Source organism: Pipistrellus kuhlii, unplaced genomic scaffold (genome assembly GCF_014108245.1).
Source record: "Pipistrellus kuhlii isolate mPipKuh1 unplaced genomic scaffold, mPipKuh1.p scaffold_m20_p_2, whole genome shotgun sequence".
In the NCBI taxonomy this organism is placed as follows: domain Eukaryota; kingdom Metazoa; phylum Chordata; class Mammalia; order Chiroptera; family Vespertilionidae; genus Pipistrellus; species Pipistrellus kuhlii.
In genome coordinates, this window is record NW_023425515.1 from 128917814 (window position 1) to 128936873 (window position 19060).

Here is a 19060-nt window from a genome sequence, read left to right on the forward strand (position 1 = left end):
AATGGCTAGGAGTCCTATGAATTATGTTCAGGACTATAAGGCACTTAGGGAAACAGTATTTTCAGTGAATCAATTATTACTAAACCGCCTCTCCTTCCACTCATTCTGTTAAAATATTACATTTATCCCATACTTAAAATTTCTCAGATGTAAGGAGAAAGACTAAAAAGAAAACTCTTACCTTACTGAAATAAACTATGCTAGGAAATTAAATGAGATACTATGCAGTCTTAGAGAAAATCCTTCCCCCCCTTTTGCTTCTACAAATTTCCCTCCTCTTAATTATTAAGAAGACTCCCAAAGTCCATGTATCAGGTCCGACCCCATTCTGCTTTATCTTTTCACATCTCTAGCTTCCCACAGAATGGTGAAGGGGAAAAAAAGAAAAGAAAAAAAGGGTAAATAAAATTTGGGTAAATTCTAAAATGCCATCATCCCATTATCATGGTTCCACTAAATTAGGTTTTAGGTCCAACATCTTCCGTGTACTTGAATGTAAGAATTCTCTAACCCTTCTGAATTGAATGATCAATGAATACAGTTGATGTCCAAACATTTCCTTTCTCTTTGTGGGCCATTTAGTGTCACATGAAGAGTCCTCCTCCCTTTAGGAAGTCACAAAAATCTACCTTCGTTGCCTGCACACCTGGAAAAGCACAGGCTACCTACAGGCCCTGGCGTCGTCACCTTTTGGCTCAGATAACACTGCGTTTGTAGCTGCAGCTCACACCCACCCAGCGAGGAGGGAGCGTCCCTCACACCCTCGGTGTGTAACGAGAGAGGCTGTCGTCGGAAGAGATTCCTGTATCAAGAACGCTCAGCTGGACAGCAGCGATCCTACTACGTTCATCTGCAGGAATGGGGCGAATAGGACATCTTCCCTGCAGAGCCGCGGGCGCCGCGCAGGCACGGACGAGGGGGCCGGGAGGGAAAGCCACAGACTCCCCCGGGCAGGCCCGGTTCCACCCTCCCAAGAAGCGCTCGCTCACCACCCAAGCCGTCGCTGGCAGAGAGACCCACCCGACGACAGCGACAGCGCCCGCCGCGCTCCGGTCTGCGTTCCGAAGCCTCGGACCCTCTCGCGGGCCCCGGGCCTGGAACCGGTAAACACAACAACAGGCGGAGAAACTGAGAACCCGGGCTGCTAAGCGTTCGAACCGCCGCGGGAACCGTTGGAGACGCATCTCCGGGAGCGGGCCCAGCTCCGCCCCCGACCCCCTCCCTCCGCTCCGCCTCCGCGCGGGGCGACGTAAGAGGAGGCGCGGGGCCTGCCGGGAATCGTGGTCTGACGGCGCCGCCCCTGCCGGCTCGCTCGGAACTACATTTCCCACAATTCCCCGCAAAGGCCCCCTTTGGCGTGCAGGAAGCTATGGGAACCTGCGGCTGTGGGCGTGCGAAGGCGGGCGGTGCTCACGCCGGCCGGGAGGGAGGGAGCCGGGACCTAGGAGGGTGCGGAAAGGGACCGCTGGCCCCGCCCTCCGGTCCCACCCTTAGAGGTTGGCGAATGCTCCGCCGTGGGAGTGTTTGCCGCCGCTGCGGCCGCCACCTGGAGTTCCCTCTGGCTCCGGGTTCCCCTGCCTAGCCAACCACGCGGAGTCCGGGGAGGCAAACGGCGGAGCCTCCGTGCCGACCACCCACACCTCCCACGCCTCTCCCAGCCCGAGATCGCCCGGCAGGGATGGGCGAGAAGACCTGGCTGCCCTTCCCGGTGCTGCTCCTGGCCGCTCTGCCCCCGGCGCTGCTGCCGGGGGCGGCGGGCTTCACGCACTCCCTGGACAGTGACTTCACGTTCACCCTCCCGGCCGGCCGGCGGGAGTGTTTCTTCCAGCCCATGCCCCTGAAGGCCTCGCTGGAGATCGAGTACCAAGTAAGTGCGGAGGCCGCGCCCGCCTTCGTCCCCGGCCGCCCCGCGCCATCGTCGCCTCCCGCTGCTGAGGAACTTGCCGGGGCCGCGGGGCGGCGAGGCTGCGGGGCCGCGAGGAGCCGCCGCCTTCGCGCAGGCGCGCGGCCGCCGGGAGCCGCGAAGTTCGGCGGGACCGGCGCCGCTGCTCTCCGCCTTTTCCCCTTTCCTCCCGTGGGAGAGGGGCCAGCGCTGCTGAGGCGGTGTTTTTTTTCTCGGTTTCGTAATTCTCCCATCGCTTTGCTAGGCGGTATAGGTTCCGATGCTGAGAGTTTCACAATCCGGGACTCATACACGTTCTCCTTCACCATTGGGTGAGATGGTGATGTTTGTCTTATTCACGCCACCATCCTCACCCAAAATGCAAATATCGTAAGTCTTCACTGTCATTTCTTCAGTTAAGGATTTTTGAATTGGGCCACGGGATTGTCACTAAATCCGATTTTGGTATAATGTTGTGAAACAGACTGTTGTATGTAACAGTACATTTCCTTATCAGTTGCAGGTTTTTTTTAATCAAGTTAGATCTAACTGTATATAGTAAGGCAGTATAACCTTTCATTTCAGCTTTATGAGCTTTTCTCCCATATCACTGGTTTCTTTTTATCTGCATGATATTATATAGGGAGTTGCTTTCATTTATATAGTCCTCTGGTAGAGGGTGATTTCTTGGAAAAAATCTTGTCAGTGCAACACAGCTAATTTAGATGTCTCTAGCACTGCAAAAAGAGATGCGTTGGTGTGGTTCGTCTATTAAATTTTTTTTACAAGTTACATAATTTATAATCATGTGTCACTTATTTAAAAAATATTTTTTTCTTGATTTCTCAGAGGAAGGGTGAGGGAGAGAGAGATAGAAGCATCAATGGTGAGAGAGAATCAATCACCCACTGGCGGTGAGCTCTCAGCCCAGGCATGTGCCCTTGATGGGAATTGAACCCTTCAGTCCACAGGCCCCTAGCTCTATCCACTGAGCCAAACCAACTAGAACAGGTGTCCCTTTTATTAAGTTGATGTAGGGAATCTTTTTCAGTAACAGGTACTGTAATATGGAGCAAAATAAAGAGTTATGCAGAATTTTCATCCAAAGGGACTTTAGAATTAGATTATTTATAGATGTATAAGGTAAGCATAGAGAGCTTAGTCACATAATTAGCAAAACCAAATCCAGACCTCAACATTTAAAAAATTCCAGTCTAGTTCAAAAGTTCACTTACTGAACAGTTACTATATGCCGATGATTGGGGGAGGGGAGGAAGAGAGGGTAAAAACAAAAGAAAGAGTCCCTGTTTTCAGGGGGTACTTGAAATATGTAAGGCACATAAACAGGTAATTTCAGTAAAGTGTGGTTAAGTGTTCATAGAGAAGGGCTGCTTCTCGGGTTTCAGAAAAGGATACCTGAAGAAATAAATTTGAATCTAGAAAGATGCTTCAATGATACAGATGCAAGGAAGAGAGGACATTTCAAAAAAAAAAAGAACAAAATGAGCGTGGTGGTAAGAGATCAACCGAAGGACTTGTATGCATGCATGCATATAAACAACCAATGGATGCAGGACACTTCGGGGGGCGGGGTGAGGGCATGTGCCAGGGGGTTAAGGGAAGCAGGGGGAAGGTCAATGTGGGGGGTAAGGGGGAGGGGGAGTAAAGGAGACATATGTGCTATTATTTGTAAAACAATAAAATAAAATTTAAAAAAAGAACAAAATGAGTATGCATTTTGCATTCTGAAAAATGCACAGTAGGAGTGTTTTGGCTGTAGGCAGTATGTATTGGAAGTTACAACTCCTGAGGTTTTATTAGACTTCAAGTCTAGAAAGTCTAGAGTGGAGTAAAAGCAAAAGAGATCTTAGCCTTGTGCACCATTTTAAATAGTTTTGTCTTTATTCTGTGCAAGGGCCATTGAAGATTTAAGCAGCATGGTAGCAGTCAAAAATGTTTGTCACATAGATCACTGCATAGGGTGGAAGACAGGTTTAAGTAAGTCAAAATTAGAGACAAGGAAAATAGTGAAATGATTTGCATTTTCCTACTCCATGATTAATTTTCCAATAAGTAAGCTCTGGTTTTTGTTAGAGATTAAAATTTCAAGGAATTGATGTTCCAGACACTGCCCTTGAGTTTCTGTGACAAAGTGATGAGCCCTACATTATATTGTTCTCAAAAAATTTTAATGTCAATACATGTATCTTATGAATAATATAGATCATTCACTTAAAAATTTAAATCTTTGGCCTAGCCACTGTGCCCAGTTATTAAGCATCGACCTATGAACCAAGAAGTGATGGTTCGATTCCCAGTCGGGAGACATGCCCAGGTTGCAGGCTCGATCCCCAGTGTGGGGCTGCAGGAGGCAGCCAATCAACGATTTTCTCTCATTGATGTTTTTAGCTCTCCTTCTTCCTTCCTCTCTGAAATAAATTAAAAAATATATTTAAAATGTTTTTAAATCTTTATTGATTGCTTAATTTGTATAAACACTATGCTAGGTGCTATGAATACAATGGTGAGTAAAAATGTAGTCTATGCCCTTATACAGTTTTTTATGATGACAGACATTAAATTATTACACAAATAAATGTGAAATTATAGCTCTAATAAGTGCTATGGAGGTAGGTAAATGCATACAGCTATGAGAGTATTTAAAGGGAGGATTTGATTTCATCTGAGAATTACGAGAAGACAACCCAGAGGAAGTGGAGTTCAGATCTATAGAAGAATCAGGATTACTAGGCATAAGGGGGTGAGTGGAACAAGGTGATGGGTAAAAAGAACACATGATTAATTTTCCAATAAGCAAGCTCTGGTTTTTGTGTTAGTGCTTAGAATTTTAAGGAAATAGCTGGGTTAGCTCTGAAGGGTCCCAGGTTGGATTCCAGTCAAGGAAGGGCACATGCCCAGGTTGTGGGCTCCATCCCCAGTGGGGAGCGTGCAGGAGGCAGCCGATTGATGATTCTCACTCATCCTTGTTATTTCTCTCTTCCTCTCTGGAATCAATATATATATATATATATATATTTTTTTTTTTTTTTTTTTTTTTTTTAAAGAACACGTGACAAGGCATTGAGGAGTAAGACAGACTGTTGAGCAATTGAAACATTGTTACCATAGCATACGGACAGGGGAAAGTGGCACTTGACTATCATGCTCCATTAAAATCAGTGGGGAGTTTAGATTTGGATTATGGTACCTTTTAAAATAAATTTATATTTTAAATATGTATTATATATTTTTAATTGGCTTCTGTATTTTTAAAATATATATTTTTTTATTGATTTCAAAGAGGAAGGGAGAGATAGAAACATCAGTGATGAGAGAGAATCATTGATCATCTGCCTCTTGCATGTTCCACACGGGATTGAGCCTGCAACCCGGGTTTGTGCCCTGACGGGAATCCAACAGTCACTTCCTGGTTCATATGTTGAAGCTTAACCACTTAGCCACGATGTCTGGGCAGCTTCCGTATTCTTAAGTGCCATTTTAAACAATTTCATTAAGCCTGATAGCCACTACAAAAACTAAGCTTTACTGAAATCTTTGCTTAGTTTTGTTATAGCTCATTTTGTGACTTAATGGATATGGGTTTTTTTCTTCTGGTTTGTTTTTTTTTTTTTTTGAGGATAACCTGAGTAATTCTTTTAGTATGTTTTGAGTCCTTGGATATTTGAAAATTGCTTTTACTTTTTGCTTTCACTTCAGTAAGTACTATAATTTTTTTAAAAAAATATATTTTATTGATTTTTAACAGAGAGAAAGGGAGAGAGATAGAGAACTAGAAACGTCAATGAGAAAGAAACATCAACCAGCTGCCTCCTGCACACCCACCAGGGATGTGCCCGAAACCAAGATACATGCCCTTGACCGGAATCAAACCTGGGATCTTTCAGTCCACAGACCGACGCTCTACCACTGAGCCAAACCGGCTTCGGCAATATAATTTTTATTTTTATCCAGGAACATTGAAGACATGGTTCCATTGTGGGTTTTTTGCATCTTCTATGTAAGAATTCTGATATCAATCCCAATTCTTGTTATTTTTTAGTCTTTACTGCTGGTGTTGGAAGTTTCTATGTTATTCTTTTTAAATCCTTTGGAAGAGTCAGTAGGATTTTTGGATCTTTTTTCATTTATACTGCTTCCCATCTATTAAACCTTTTCATCTAATGAATTTCATCTTGTGAAGCAGGAATTTTTATCCTCTTATCTGATGATTTCTTCCCTTAATTTATCTTGGTTCTCTCGTTTTGAAATGCTTATTAGATGAATAATTTAAAATCTTTAGCTCTGTCCTTCATAAGGGTGTTACCATTTTCCTCATACTTTTGGTCGTTACTTTTTCACTTGCCATTTGAAGCCAGTTTTTTTTTTTGTTTTTTTTTATCAGTAAGTAGAGCACAGGAGTAGGTAAACTTTTATATCATTCCATTAAAACCACCAAGAAAAACAGTGGAGTGTTATAGAAAAAGAGTAGCCTCTGGAGGGAGATTGGCAAGTTCCTATTTTCTGGCCATGCCCCTCATTTGTTGTATCATCTTGGGAAAATTCCTTCTCTGTGCCTTCATTTTTTGTTTTTTATTAAAATGAGAACAAGAATAGGACCTATGTTTTAGAGTTGTTGTGAGGAATAAATTAACCCGCATAAAGCACTTGAAAGACAATGTGTGGCATAAACTGTAATCGTGAGCTGCTCTCTTCACAGCAGCAGCAGGAGGAGGACATTTGGGGATTGTAAAGAAACAGATTGTGTTCATTGGCCAGTAAGTAAGCAGCCTACCTTGAATATATTGTTCATTTTGGGGAATAATATATGGAAGTGTTGAAGAAGTCAGAGTCAGATCATGCTGGCCTCAAGTTGTAGACTATGAAGCAGCAACTTTTTACTTTATTCTACAGGACTTCTCAACTTGAAGGCACTGATTTAGGAAGATTATTACACTAATACCTGTAAGGCCTAAATTTCCATGAGAGCCAAAAGGAATTGGTAAAAAAAAGAGACCAGTTCCAAAAATGAATGGAATTGAACTAGATGATCTTTCTGCTCCTTTCTAACCATAATGAATGAGTCCATTGACTTTCTTCCCATCTAGGTTTATAAAGAAAGTCTCTTCATCATGTGATCTACTTTATATAGTTTATTTTCAGAATTTGTAATATGTGTTGTGTTCTCTTCTGTATTATTCTACAGGTTTTAGATGGAGCAGGATTAGATATTGATTTCCATCTTTCTTCTCCAGAAGGAAGAACCTTAGTTTTTGAACAAAGAAAATCAGATGGAGTTCACACGTAAGTAATTTCTTAGTTGATTCCTTGAGCTGAATAATACCAATGAGCCATCTGCAAGGAAAGGAAATTTAGCACATTTGATACTAAATATCAATATTAAATTACTCCATATGAACATTTTCTTTTCTTTTATTTTTTCATTGATTTCAGAGAGGAAGGAAGAGGGAGAGAGATAGAAACATCCATGATGAGAGAGAATCATGGGTCAGCTGCCTCCTTCAAGGCCCCCACTGGATATCAAGCCCACAACCCGGGCATGTGCTCTTGACCAGAATGGAACCTGGGACCTTTCAGTTTGCAGGCCGATGCTCTATCCACTGAGCCAAACCAGCTAGGGCTATTATTATTTTTATAATCCTCACTATAGACATGCTTAACCGGGTTTCAAACCTACAACCTAGGCATGTGCCCTGACTAGGAATTAAATCCTAAACCCTTTGAGGTACAGGATGACGTTGCTCCAACCAATTAAGCCACACCAGCCAGGACTCCATATGAACATTTTAAACAGTCTTTTTAATTTTTTAATGTATTTTTATTAATATTAAAAAAGGGAAGGGAGAGGGTTAGAGAAACATCAGTAATGAGAGAATCATTGATTGGCTGCCTCCTGCTGGGATGGAGCCTGCAACCCAGGCATGTGCCCTGATTGGGAAGTGAACTATGACTTCCTGGTTCACGGGCCAATACTCAACCACTGAGCCATACTGGTGGCCTAAAAGTCCTAGATAGTGATCTAAAAAACTAGAATATTTTCCATTAACCTTTTCTATTTGTTAAGACGTTTTGTATTGATCCTAAGTTTTTCCCCTGCTTTGGTTAAATAGATGAGTATTCCCTAAGTATTTAGGCAGTCTACTGTGTCATTTTGAACCTACCTTTTTGGCTAGCAGAGGCTTTCCATTTAACTGTAAATTACTTCCAGGTAATTATCATCTCTGCCCATTCTTTTCTTCCTTAAAACAACAGTAAAATACATTTGTGAGTGTAAGTAAAAATTATTTTTTTACTCAGACCTCACTCCTGTTAGACGATTAGAAGTAAAAGATGTGACCGTAGGAAACCATATAAAAAGGAAATACTTGTTATAACACTTTTAATTTAAATTTGACAACTGGCCATATAATCTCTTCTTGCATCTCATTTACCTTTTTTTATCTGTCACTAGTGTTTCCTTGTTCCTATTATTTTACTTCAGCTCTTTCATTACTCAGTATTGTTGGATTAAAACTAAACTGAGTTTATAGGAAGAAGAGCAAGTACAGAATATCTAATATTTGCCATAAACTAGGCCTTACATTTTATATGCTTCTAAATTAATTATTCCAATCCACTGTGAGATAGATTCTTTGATTGCCTAATTCCCATTTTAAAGAAAAGGAGGCTCAGAGAAATTAAACATGTGTGTGTACACACACACACACACACACACACACACACACACTGAGTGGCCAGATTATTATGATCTCTGAACGCATAATAATCTGGCCACTCAGTGTATATCCTATATTATAAAAGGCTAATATGCAAATTGTCCCCTCAACCAGGAGTTCGACCAGCAGGCAGGCCAGCCAACTGCCCATGTCCCCTCCCCGTGGCCAGACTGGCCAGCACCAGGCCTCAAAAAAAAAAAAAAAAAAAAAAAAAATATATATATATATATATATATACACACACACACACACACACACACACACTCTCTCTCTCTCTCTCTCTCTCTCTCTCTCTCTCTCTCTCTCTCTCTCTCTCTCTCACACACACACACACACACTGAGTGGCCAGATTATTATGTGTTCAGAGATAATAATAATCTGGCCACTCAGTGTATATTAAGCAGAGGCAGGATGGACTCAAATATTTTTTTAAAATATATTTTATTAATTTTTTACAGAGAGGAAGGGAGAGAGATAGTTAGAAACATCAATGAGAGAGAAACATCGATCAGCTGCCTCCTGCACACCCCCTACTGGGGATGTGCCCGCAACCAAGGTGCATGCCCTTGACAGGAATTGAACCTGGGACCTTTTAGTCTGCAGGCTAATGCTCTATCCACTGAGTCAAACCAGTTAGAGCTGGACCAAAATATTTACTTCGATCATACGATGTTTAGAACATCCCTGGCACATAGTACATGTAAGTACTAGCAATTATTTTAATTTTTGGTCTTTATTAACCAATATACCTGCCATGGTAATTGATAGTAAATACTGAATACATGTATGAATGAATGAAGGGGGAAATGTCTCCACCATAATTTTTCAAGATACTCATTTTAGAGTACTTTGTAAAGCAGCTTTTTCCTATGTAGAACTCAGGAAAAATATTTGCATAAACTATTAATTTATAAAATAGATAAATTATCATTTTAAAAGTCAGTGTATATTGATATGCCTGGGATTAACTATACTTTCACTTTTTTATTTTTATTTATTTTTATTAAATGATTATCTTTGTACATATACCATTGCCCATCCCCTCCCATACATGCCCTCCCTCCCCAGAGTTTTGTGTCCATTGGTTGTACTTATATGCATGTATACAAGTCCTTCAGTTGATCTATTATCTCCCCCAGATCTCCCTACCCTCCCTGCTGCAATTTGACAGTCTGCTTGTTGCTTTACTGTCTATATCTATCTTTTGGTTCTTCAGTTTATAATGTTCTTTATCATCCATAAATAAGTGAGGACATGTAGTGTTTCTCTTTCATTGACTGGCTTCACTCAGGATGATTTTCTCCAATTCCATCCAGGTTGCTGCAAATGATGAGAATTTCTTCTTTTTTATGGCAGCATAATATTCCATTGTGTAGATGTACTATAGTTTTTGGATCCAATCATCTGCTGATGGGCACCTAGGCTGTTTCCAAATCCTAGCTATTGTAAATTGTGCTGCTATGAACATAGGGATGCATATATCCTTTCTGATTGGTGTTTCTAGCTTCTTGGGATATATTCCTAGGAGTGGGAATACTGGATCAAATGGGAGTTCCATTTTCAGTTTTTTGAGGAAGCTCCATACTATTCTCCACAGTGGTTGCACCAATCTACATTCCCACCAGCAATACACGAGGGTTCCTTTTTCTCTGCAACCTCACCAACACTTGTCATTTGTTGATTTGTTGATGATAGCCATTCTGACAGGAATGAGATGGTACCGCATTGTTGTTTTGATTTGCATCTCTCGGATAATTAGTGACTTTGAGCATGTTTTCATGTGCCTCTTGGCCTTCCTTCTGTCTTCTTTTGAGAAGATTCTATTTATTAATAGATCCATAGCCCATTTTTTAATTGAGTCATTTATCTTCCTTTTATTAAGTTGTATAAGCTGTCTGTAGATGTTGGAGATTAAACCTTTATCAGTGATAACATTTGCAAATATGTTCTCCCACACCGTGGGCCTTCTCGTTGTTTTGTTGATGGTTTCTTTTGCTGTAAAAAAGCTTTTTATTTTGATGTAGTCCCATTTATTTATTTTTTCTTTAGCTTCCATTGCCCTAGGGGCAGTATCAGTGAAGAAGTTCTTTTGGCATATGTCTGAGATTTTGCTGCCTGTGGATGCCTCTAGTATTTTTATGGTTTCCTGTCTTATGTTTAAGTCCTGTATCCATTTTGAGTTTATTTTTGTGTATGGTGTAAGTTGGTGATCTAGTTTCATTCTTTTGCATGTATCTGTCCAATTTTTCCAACACTATTTATTGAAGAAACTGTCTTGACTTCATGGTATGTTCGTGCCTCCTTTGCCAAATATTAACTGAGCATAGTGATTTGGGTTGATATCTGGTTTCTCAATTCTATTCCATTGATCTATATGTCTGTTCTTGTGCCAGTACCAGGCTGTTTTCAGAACAGTGGCTTTGTAATACAGCTTGAAATCTGGTATTGAGATCCCTCCTACTTTACCCTTCTTTCTCAGGATTGCTGTGGCTATTCGGGGTCTTTTGTTGTTCCAAATGAACTTTTGAAGAGTTTTTTCTAGGTCAGTGAAATATGCCATTGGTATTTTAATGGGGAGTGCATTGAACCTATAGATTGCTTTGGGAAGTATGGACATTTTGATGATGTTGATTCTACCAATCCATGAACATGGTATGTTCTTCCATCTGTTTACATCTTCCTCTATCTCTTTTTTCAGAGTAGTGTAGTTTTCCGCGTATAGGTCTTTTACCTCCTTAGTTAAGTTTATTCCTAGGTATCTTAATTTTTTTGGTGCGATAGTAAATGGGATTGCCTTTTTAGTCTCTGTTTCTGCAAGTTCACTATTGGTGTATAGAAATGCCATAGATTTCTTGGCATTAATTTTGTATCCTGCTACATGGCCAAATTCATTTATTAAGTCTATTAATTTTTTGATGGAGTCTTTTGGTTTTTTTATGTACAATATCATGTCATCTGCAAATAAGGATAACTTTACTTCTTTTCCAATTTGGATGCCTTTTATTTCCTCTTCTTGTCTAATTGCAATGACTAGTATACTTTCACTTTGATAGGTATATGAACAAGAACTAAAAATGTAGTTCACCTTTAAATTTCAGAATATAGAAAACATATAATTTCTCTTAATTTTTATTTCTCTACAATTTTATGCTTTCCTTTAGAGATAAATTAATATTGACTCTTAGTGGGAAAAGGTATTTTATAGCTTTAGTATATAGAATTGCCTCTTGTCAAAAACATTGGGAGACAAAAATGTATTTATAAGAGTGTATTTGTTGAGTTCTTTTTGATGTGCCAGGAAACTATTCTAAGCACTTTACATGTATTTGTTTATATATTATTCTTCACCACAATCCTATGAGTTACATGATATTTTTATCATTTTACCAATGAGGAAATTGGGGCAAGAGCTCTTAAGTAAACTGATGGAAGGTTACACAGCTAGTCAACAGTGAAGCCAGGATCTGAAGCCCAGGCAGTCTCACTCACTTCTTAATCACTACATGAAATTTACAGATCTATTTTGTAAAACTTAGATTTCAATACAAATTTATCTTTAGCTATATTAACTTTTTAAAGACAATTAAGATCTCAGTTACAGCATTGAAATAGTTTTTTCTTAATTTAAATCTTTAAAATAATACTGTCCTTTTAGAAGTTGGGGTTAGTAAAAATTTCTCCAAACAGGGCTCTAAAACAGATTAAATAATACCTATTACCTAGCATTGCCTGTAAACGAGGAGTGGTATATAAATGCATTTTTCTAAACAATGGAATTAATATTACCCTAACTACATTCCAAAAATGTACTTAATTGGTAGGAGGCCTGGAAGAAAGCATTTAGGAAAATCCATCACTGCTTTTGAAATAAAACACCAAAAAACTCACTTTACAAATTAATCTCAATTGAAGGAGAGGTTTGTAGTCATAAATATTGAAGTTCATCGTGAGGTATCATGTATCAAGTTTTTACTTCAGTTCTTTTCCAAAAATTATGTGAAGGTCATTTACCGTAATGCCAAACACATCTAGATGTCAAGTACAGTACTTAAATATACAGGGGTGGGCAAACATAGATTTACACTTGTGAGTACTCGAAACAGAGTTGAGTTTTGTATTATTACTTATTGTATTAAACTATAAACCTATTTTTGCCTACTTCTATATATTTCTAGGTTGCCTCTCCCAAAAAATTATAAATTATCTTTTAAATCTAAGGAAGCCTATTAGTAAGTTGTCCAATTATTATTTACTCTTACTTCTTCTATCTGCAGTAATTTTTCCTTTGATTTGAAATAGAAGTACTGATGTAATGGAAGACATGTACTTTTTTTAATACAGGGTAGAGACGGAAGTAGGGGACTACATGTTCTGCTTTGATAATACATTCAGCACCATTTCTGAGAAGGTGATTTTCTTTGAATTAATCCTGGATAATATGGGAGAACAGGCGCAAGAACAAGAGGACTGGAAGAAATATATTACTGGCACAGATATGTTGGATATGAAACTAGAAGATATCCTGGTCAGTATGGTCTATTAATAAAATAATAAAAATTATTAACATCCAGAGGTCTTACTCTGTGATAGGCACTGAGCTAATTATCTTAACTGAATTATCTCATGTAATCCTTACTTTATCAGGATTATCCCCATTTTCCAATGAGGAAATTGTATCTTAGGGGGACTAAGTAATGTTCCTATCACATAACCAGAGAGAGAGAACTAGAATTTGAATACAGGCTCTTAACTGCAATACTTAGAATGTTCACTAACAGAGGAATATAATAAGCTGTTGCATACTTGCACTGAGTAATTTGTAAACACTTAAGATATAAGGCATTTTCCTCACATCATAGTTTTTATAACATGGAATTTGATATTATTTGATTAATTTGGGAACAATATTTAATTACTCAAACCAGACCTAGCAATTATCATAAACTAGCATTGCACTCAAGAGTGCAAAGTTAGGATACGGCTTCTTTTCTTGAGCTGCTTTAAGCTTTATTATAAACATGAATAATGGAATGTACGTGTATAAGAACCTGTTTGCATTTAATAAGAGTACTGCCAGTGCTAACGGGAAAGGTCTAACCCTTCAGCCACAGCTCAATGTGAAGCCAAAGGATAGGACTTACGTGGTGATACTTGTAAATAGCATGTGTAACTCCATTGTAGAAATTCTTGCAGGAGAAATAACATAGTTATTTCAGGTTTGAAACTGTAACACTTCTAATACTCTTATCAGCTAAACTTTTAAAAAATAATGTGATATTTTGATAAATATATCTGAATTTATTTAGGAAAGGAATGATCAAATTATAGCAGAAGAGACATAATTCAGTTGTAATTTTAAGTGGTCCTGTCATATGTGTAATTCCTTGGTGACTGAGCTCTCTGAGCCTTGGTTTCAAACCTGGAAAATGGGGACAATACCTCTAGAGTTGTGAGGCTGAACTGTGATACACTATGTGTATAAACAGTGTCTAGCACATAATAAATGTTAGTTTTCTTATCTTTTCCACTGGTGTTACTGTGAATAGAAACTGAAAGGATAAAGTTTGATTGGCTTTAATTTTTACCATGACATTTTTTAAATATTTATATATATTTATTGATTTCAGAGAGGAGTGAGTGGAGAGGGAGAGATAGAGGCTCAATGATGAGAGAGAATCGATTGGCTGCCTCTTGCGGGTCCTAAACTAGGGATTAAGCCGGTAACCCAGGCATGTGACTGACCAGGAATGGAAATGTGACCTCCAATTTCATAGGTCGACTCCAACCAGTGAGCCACACTGGCCAGGCTATCATGACAGTTTCTTATCTCATCATGATTTCTTATATATATTAAATTTAGTTGAATTTTAGAACTAGAAGATGACTTAGATATTACTAATCTAGCTTCAGCCTCCTTCCTTTTCCTTTCCATTCCATTTTTTAGATAAGGAACTAGCTTACAATTAAAATGGAAATGCTGTGTCCATATTTACACTATATTCCAATCTTCCTACCCATTTAAAAAACCTCAAACAAATGAACATAATCTTCCATTTTAAATTTATGTTGCCAACAAGAACAAAATGCAAGTAGTTACAAATCTTATTGGTACTTCACTGCATTCTCCAGATATTCACACAGTTAAACAAAATGATGAGAAAGTTCCAAATTAAATATGGCTTAAAATACTTATTTTCCTTAAGAAAATAAATTGTCTTTCTGGAACTTTTTCCATTTACTTTCCCCAGACTTTGTATCACAATTAAAAACTTGAATAATTTTATATGTGACTAGCATCGTTATGCTATTGAAAAGAACTATGATGCTTTTTTTTGAGGAACTGAACTCCATATTTTTCTGGAAAATATATTTCTTTACAGATATGCCCATATGATATATTTTGTAGTTTTATAGGATCAGCACACCAGTCTGAAATTGAATATATTTTTTTACTTAAATAAGGATTTTAAGCAAAGTGCGTCTCTAGGAAAATCTGTTTCTTGGATTTTCTTATTTTATATCATTTGAAATCTCAACTAAATTTTACCTTATATTCTGTAGTTAGTTTTCATATGATTTCTGATCAGGTCCCTACTATAAAGTAGTTTTTTTTCCCAGAAGATATGCAACTTAGAACAAATCTTGGTAAGTTTGTTTAATGAATGTGATCTTGGAATAAGTTTTTATTAACAATAGGTTGTACTTGTTGCGTGCGTGTAAAGAATGCACATATAAAGTTGAAATAGCTTTAATTTCACTACTTTGTGAGAGAAAAACATTGTGTTTTTCTAAATGCTATATTGAACCAGACTAACATTCCAAGAAAAAAAAATATTAACATACAATGCATTCATTATTAAAGGTAAAAACCTAAAAACTTATCTGTTCTTTTTTTTAAAATATATTTTATTGATTTTTTTACAGAGAGGAGGAGAGAGGGAGAGAGAGCTAGAAATGTCGATGAGAGAGAAACATCAACCAGCTGCCTCTTGCACACCCCCTACTGGGGATGTGCCCACAACCAATGTACATGCCCTTGACGGAAACGAACCTGGGACCTTTCAGTCCGCAGACCGACGCTCTACCACTGAGCCAAACCTGTTTTAAAAACATTTTCTTATAGTTACAAGGGCTAAGAAAAAAATAATGTATGTAAAATTCCTGGCACTGTTTCAACTCAAATATATTTTCATTTTATTTAGTTTCAATTCATAGATTTGTTCCTGTGTTAAATAACTGTTTATAAATAATAATTTAAATGTGTCAGGAGAGCTATAACATAACCTTACAGAAGACCTTTATATAATCTAAGTAGCATCTGTTCCTTAATTAACATTGTGTTTACCTATGAAATTTATATGAACAGGAAGGTTACTATAAAACATGTTTTTAAATTAACTTATCATTACTGAGAATTCTTTTATAGTAAAATTATTTCTTTATTTCCAGGAATCCATCAACAGTATCAAGTCCAGACTAAGCAAAAGTGGTCATATCCAAACTCTGCTTAGAGCATTTGAAGCTCGTGATCGAAATATACAAGAAAGCAACTATGATAGAGTCAACTTCTGGTCTATGGTTAATTTAGTGGTAATGGTGGTGGTGTCAGCCATTCAAGTTTATATGCTGAAGAGTCTATTTGAAGATAAGAGGAAAAGTAGAACTTAAAACTCCATATCAAAACTCCATATTGAAAAAGAGATAGAAAAATGCAATAAACTGTTACAGTCAAGACCGTTAGTAGTATTTCCAAAATGTTTTCAGTTATTACCATAAGTGTGAAACAATTTTAATGTAAAAGTCTTCACTTCAGTCTGTGCAAGTAATCTTATTGCTCCAGATATATTTAAGTGCATAGCAAATATTTTGCAGAGTATAGGTATAATTGAATGAAGCCATATTATTAATGGCATTTTCCTAAGTTTAAAAAAATATGCAAATGTGTCACAGGTGATTTAAAGAAATGAACTTTGGACCTAAATGCAACACCAAACAATTTTGGTTTAAGATTTTTTTGTGATTTTTATAGAGAGGAAGTGAGAGAGGGAAACATCAATGTGAAAGGAAAACATCTCTCCGGCTTCTGCACACCTCCAACCTGGAATCTAGCCCATAACCTGGACATGTGCCCTGACCAGGAATTGAACTGGCAACCTTTTAGTGCAGGACGCCCAACCAACTGAGCAACGCCAGCCAGGCCTAATAAAGTTCTTGCTGGGTTTTTATTTTTCTGTTCATCCCCACCGAAGATTATTTTCCATTGATTTTTATAGAGTTTGGGGGTGCAGGCAAGGAGAGAGACACATCGATTGGTTGCTCCTGCACAAACCCTGATTGGGGTTGGGGATTGCATCTGCAGTCCAGGTAAGTGCCCTTAACCAGTAATCAAACCTGCGAACCTTTGGTGCCTGTGCCAATGCTCTAACCACTGATCCACATTAGCCAGGGCCGAACAATTTTTTTTTAATTTATTTTTCTTATTCATTTCAGAGAGGAAGGGAGAGATAGAAAAATCAGTGTTGAGAGAGAATTACCTGCCTCCTGCATGTCTCCCACTGGGGGGATTGAGTTGCAACCCAGGCATGTGCCCTTGACTGGAATTGAACCTGGGACCCTTCAACTCTACAGGACAATGCTCTATCCATCTAGGCCAAACACTGTTTTTTAAAGATTTTCTTACCTAGAAGTTTCCTTGTAAATGTAGCAATTACAAATTAATTATAAATTTCCAACATATTAAGTTATAAATCATCTGATAATTAACCTAATCATGGATTGAATATATCTTTAGAAGACAAAGACTCAACTTTTCTGTTTTTACATATGCATCTCTCCTCTAATGTAAATAGAAGCATAGCTGTGAAAAACAGATTTGGAGACTTCTATAACCAAATATATTTCAATTTAAAATATTAGCAAAAAAGTATGTTTTATATACTTATCTTACATTCCCAAAAGCTGGCATTGTGATAATTCTTAAAAAATGCTAAATCAGCTGGCACCGGTTTGGCTCAGTGGATAGAGCGTTGGCCTGGGGACTGAAAGGTCCCGGGTTCGATTCCGGTCAAGGGCATGTGACTTGGTTGCGGGCACATCCCCAGTAGGGGGTGTGCAAAAGGCAGCTGGTCGATGATTCTCTCTCATCGACGTTTCTAACTCTGTATCCCTCTCCCTTTCTCTCTGTGAAAAATCAATAAGATATATTTTTTTTTAAATGCTAAATCATAACTACTAAAATTAGGACAAATTATCTTTTTGAAATGAAGAGTTAAACATTGCTAAGTCTCCTTTAGGACTTATTCTGTCTAATCCTTAACTAAGGTATAGTATTTTAAAATTAAATGTGAGAGAAATAATTTTGTTTTTATGTTGTCAACAGTGTTATGTTAATTTTAACATGATTATTGAGTTGGATACATTATTACCAGCAGTTGTGAAGGAAGTATTGCTAAAAGGATCTGGGCCTAACATAAATAAATATCGCCTTTTCTGACTTCTCAAAATCAGTAAAAAAGAACTACTAAAGTCAGTATAAAAAGAATTTAGGTAAGTATCTATAACCATATTGATCCATCCTTAATACAAATCATGAGATAATTTCCTGTTAACTAGAAGAAATATTACTTGGCTATAAACTTTTTTACAACTGTTTTATTCTGTTTTGAATCATCTAATAAGTATTCAGGTACATTTTATTAAATATAACTCCTATTGTAGTTTAGCACTGGGTATACATATTTATTACAAATTTTACTATACCTTTCACAAAATGATTTTTCTGATCATTTTATTGACATTCAGGTAAAATTTGAAACCCACAGAATCCCAAGTTTGAATATTCCATATATAACTTTATAAATAAAATCTGTACTGTCCTGGCCTACTGCAGTCCATGGGGTCTTACTCAGATACTAGTAATTTAGCTACATCATTAATTGAATAGCATTTTTAGGTTATACTCATTTGTAGTATTGTTTATAACAAATATCAGTTAGAAGCAATCAACTTCTAAATTTGAGTACAGAATCCCTCTGTGGGTTAGTACTGCTGGCATTGTTAAGCAATAATTGATATCCAGAGAATGTTTCATTATGATTTACACTCTGAGTGGTACAAAAAGATTTATTTCCCTCCTATGCCTCTGGGAGCACAGGAACTTGTTTCCCTACTTTCAGGCTTTTTTAAAATCAGAGAAATGCCATGTATGACCAGTTACCTTCATTGGCTGAGAAAGTACTTTAAGTGCCCAGGATAGTCCCTGTGACACATGCAAAACAAGGGCCAATAAGTCATTGCCTCTGAAGAGCCCTCTCTATCCCCCCTCCTGTTTACCTCCTAATGAGAAGCAAACTTAGATACTACAAAAACAGTATAACTACTGCATCTTTTCTGTAAACTGTGATTAAGAACTCTACCTCTTATGAATGGCTAGCTACTATACTGT

General features: G+C 37.9%; 1 protein-coding gene across 2 annotated transcripts; it reads left to right on the top strand.

Annotated features, from left to right (window-relative positions):
* The first annotated feature begins 1375 nt into the window (after positions 1-1375).
* Positions 1376-16576, top strand: TMED5 (transmembrane p24 trafficking protein 5). 2 transcript variants are annotated; one of them, XM_036448033.2, is made up of 5 exons: positions 1376-1867; positions 7086-7183; positions 12958-13141; positions 15238-15261; positions 16066-16576. In XM_036448033.2, the coding sequence occupies exons 1-5, from the start codon at positions 1679-1681 to the stop codon at positions 16282-16284; spliced, it is 714 nt and encodes a 237-aa protein (XP_036303926.1). In that variant the 5' UTR covers positions 1376-1678; the 3' UTR covers positions 16285-16576. The 2 variants fall into 2 exon arrangements, with proteins under 2 accessions (XP_036303926.1, XP_036303928.1); XM_036448035.2 differs by lacking the exon at positions 15238-15261 and having other exon boundaries at positions 1389-1867.
* Positions 16577-19060: the final 2484 nt, after the last annotated feature.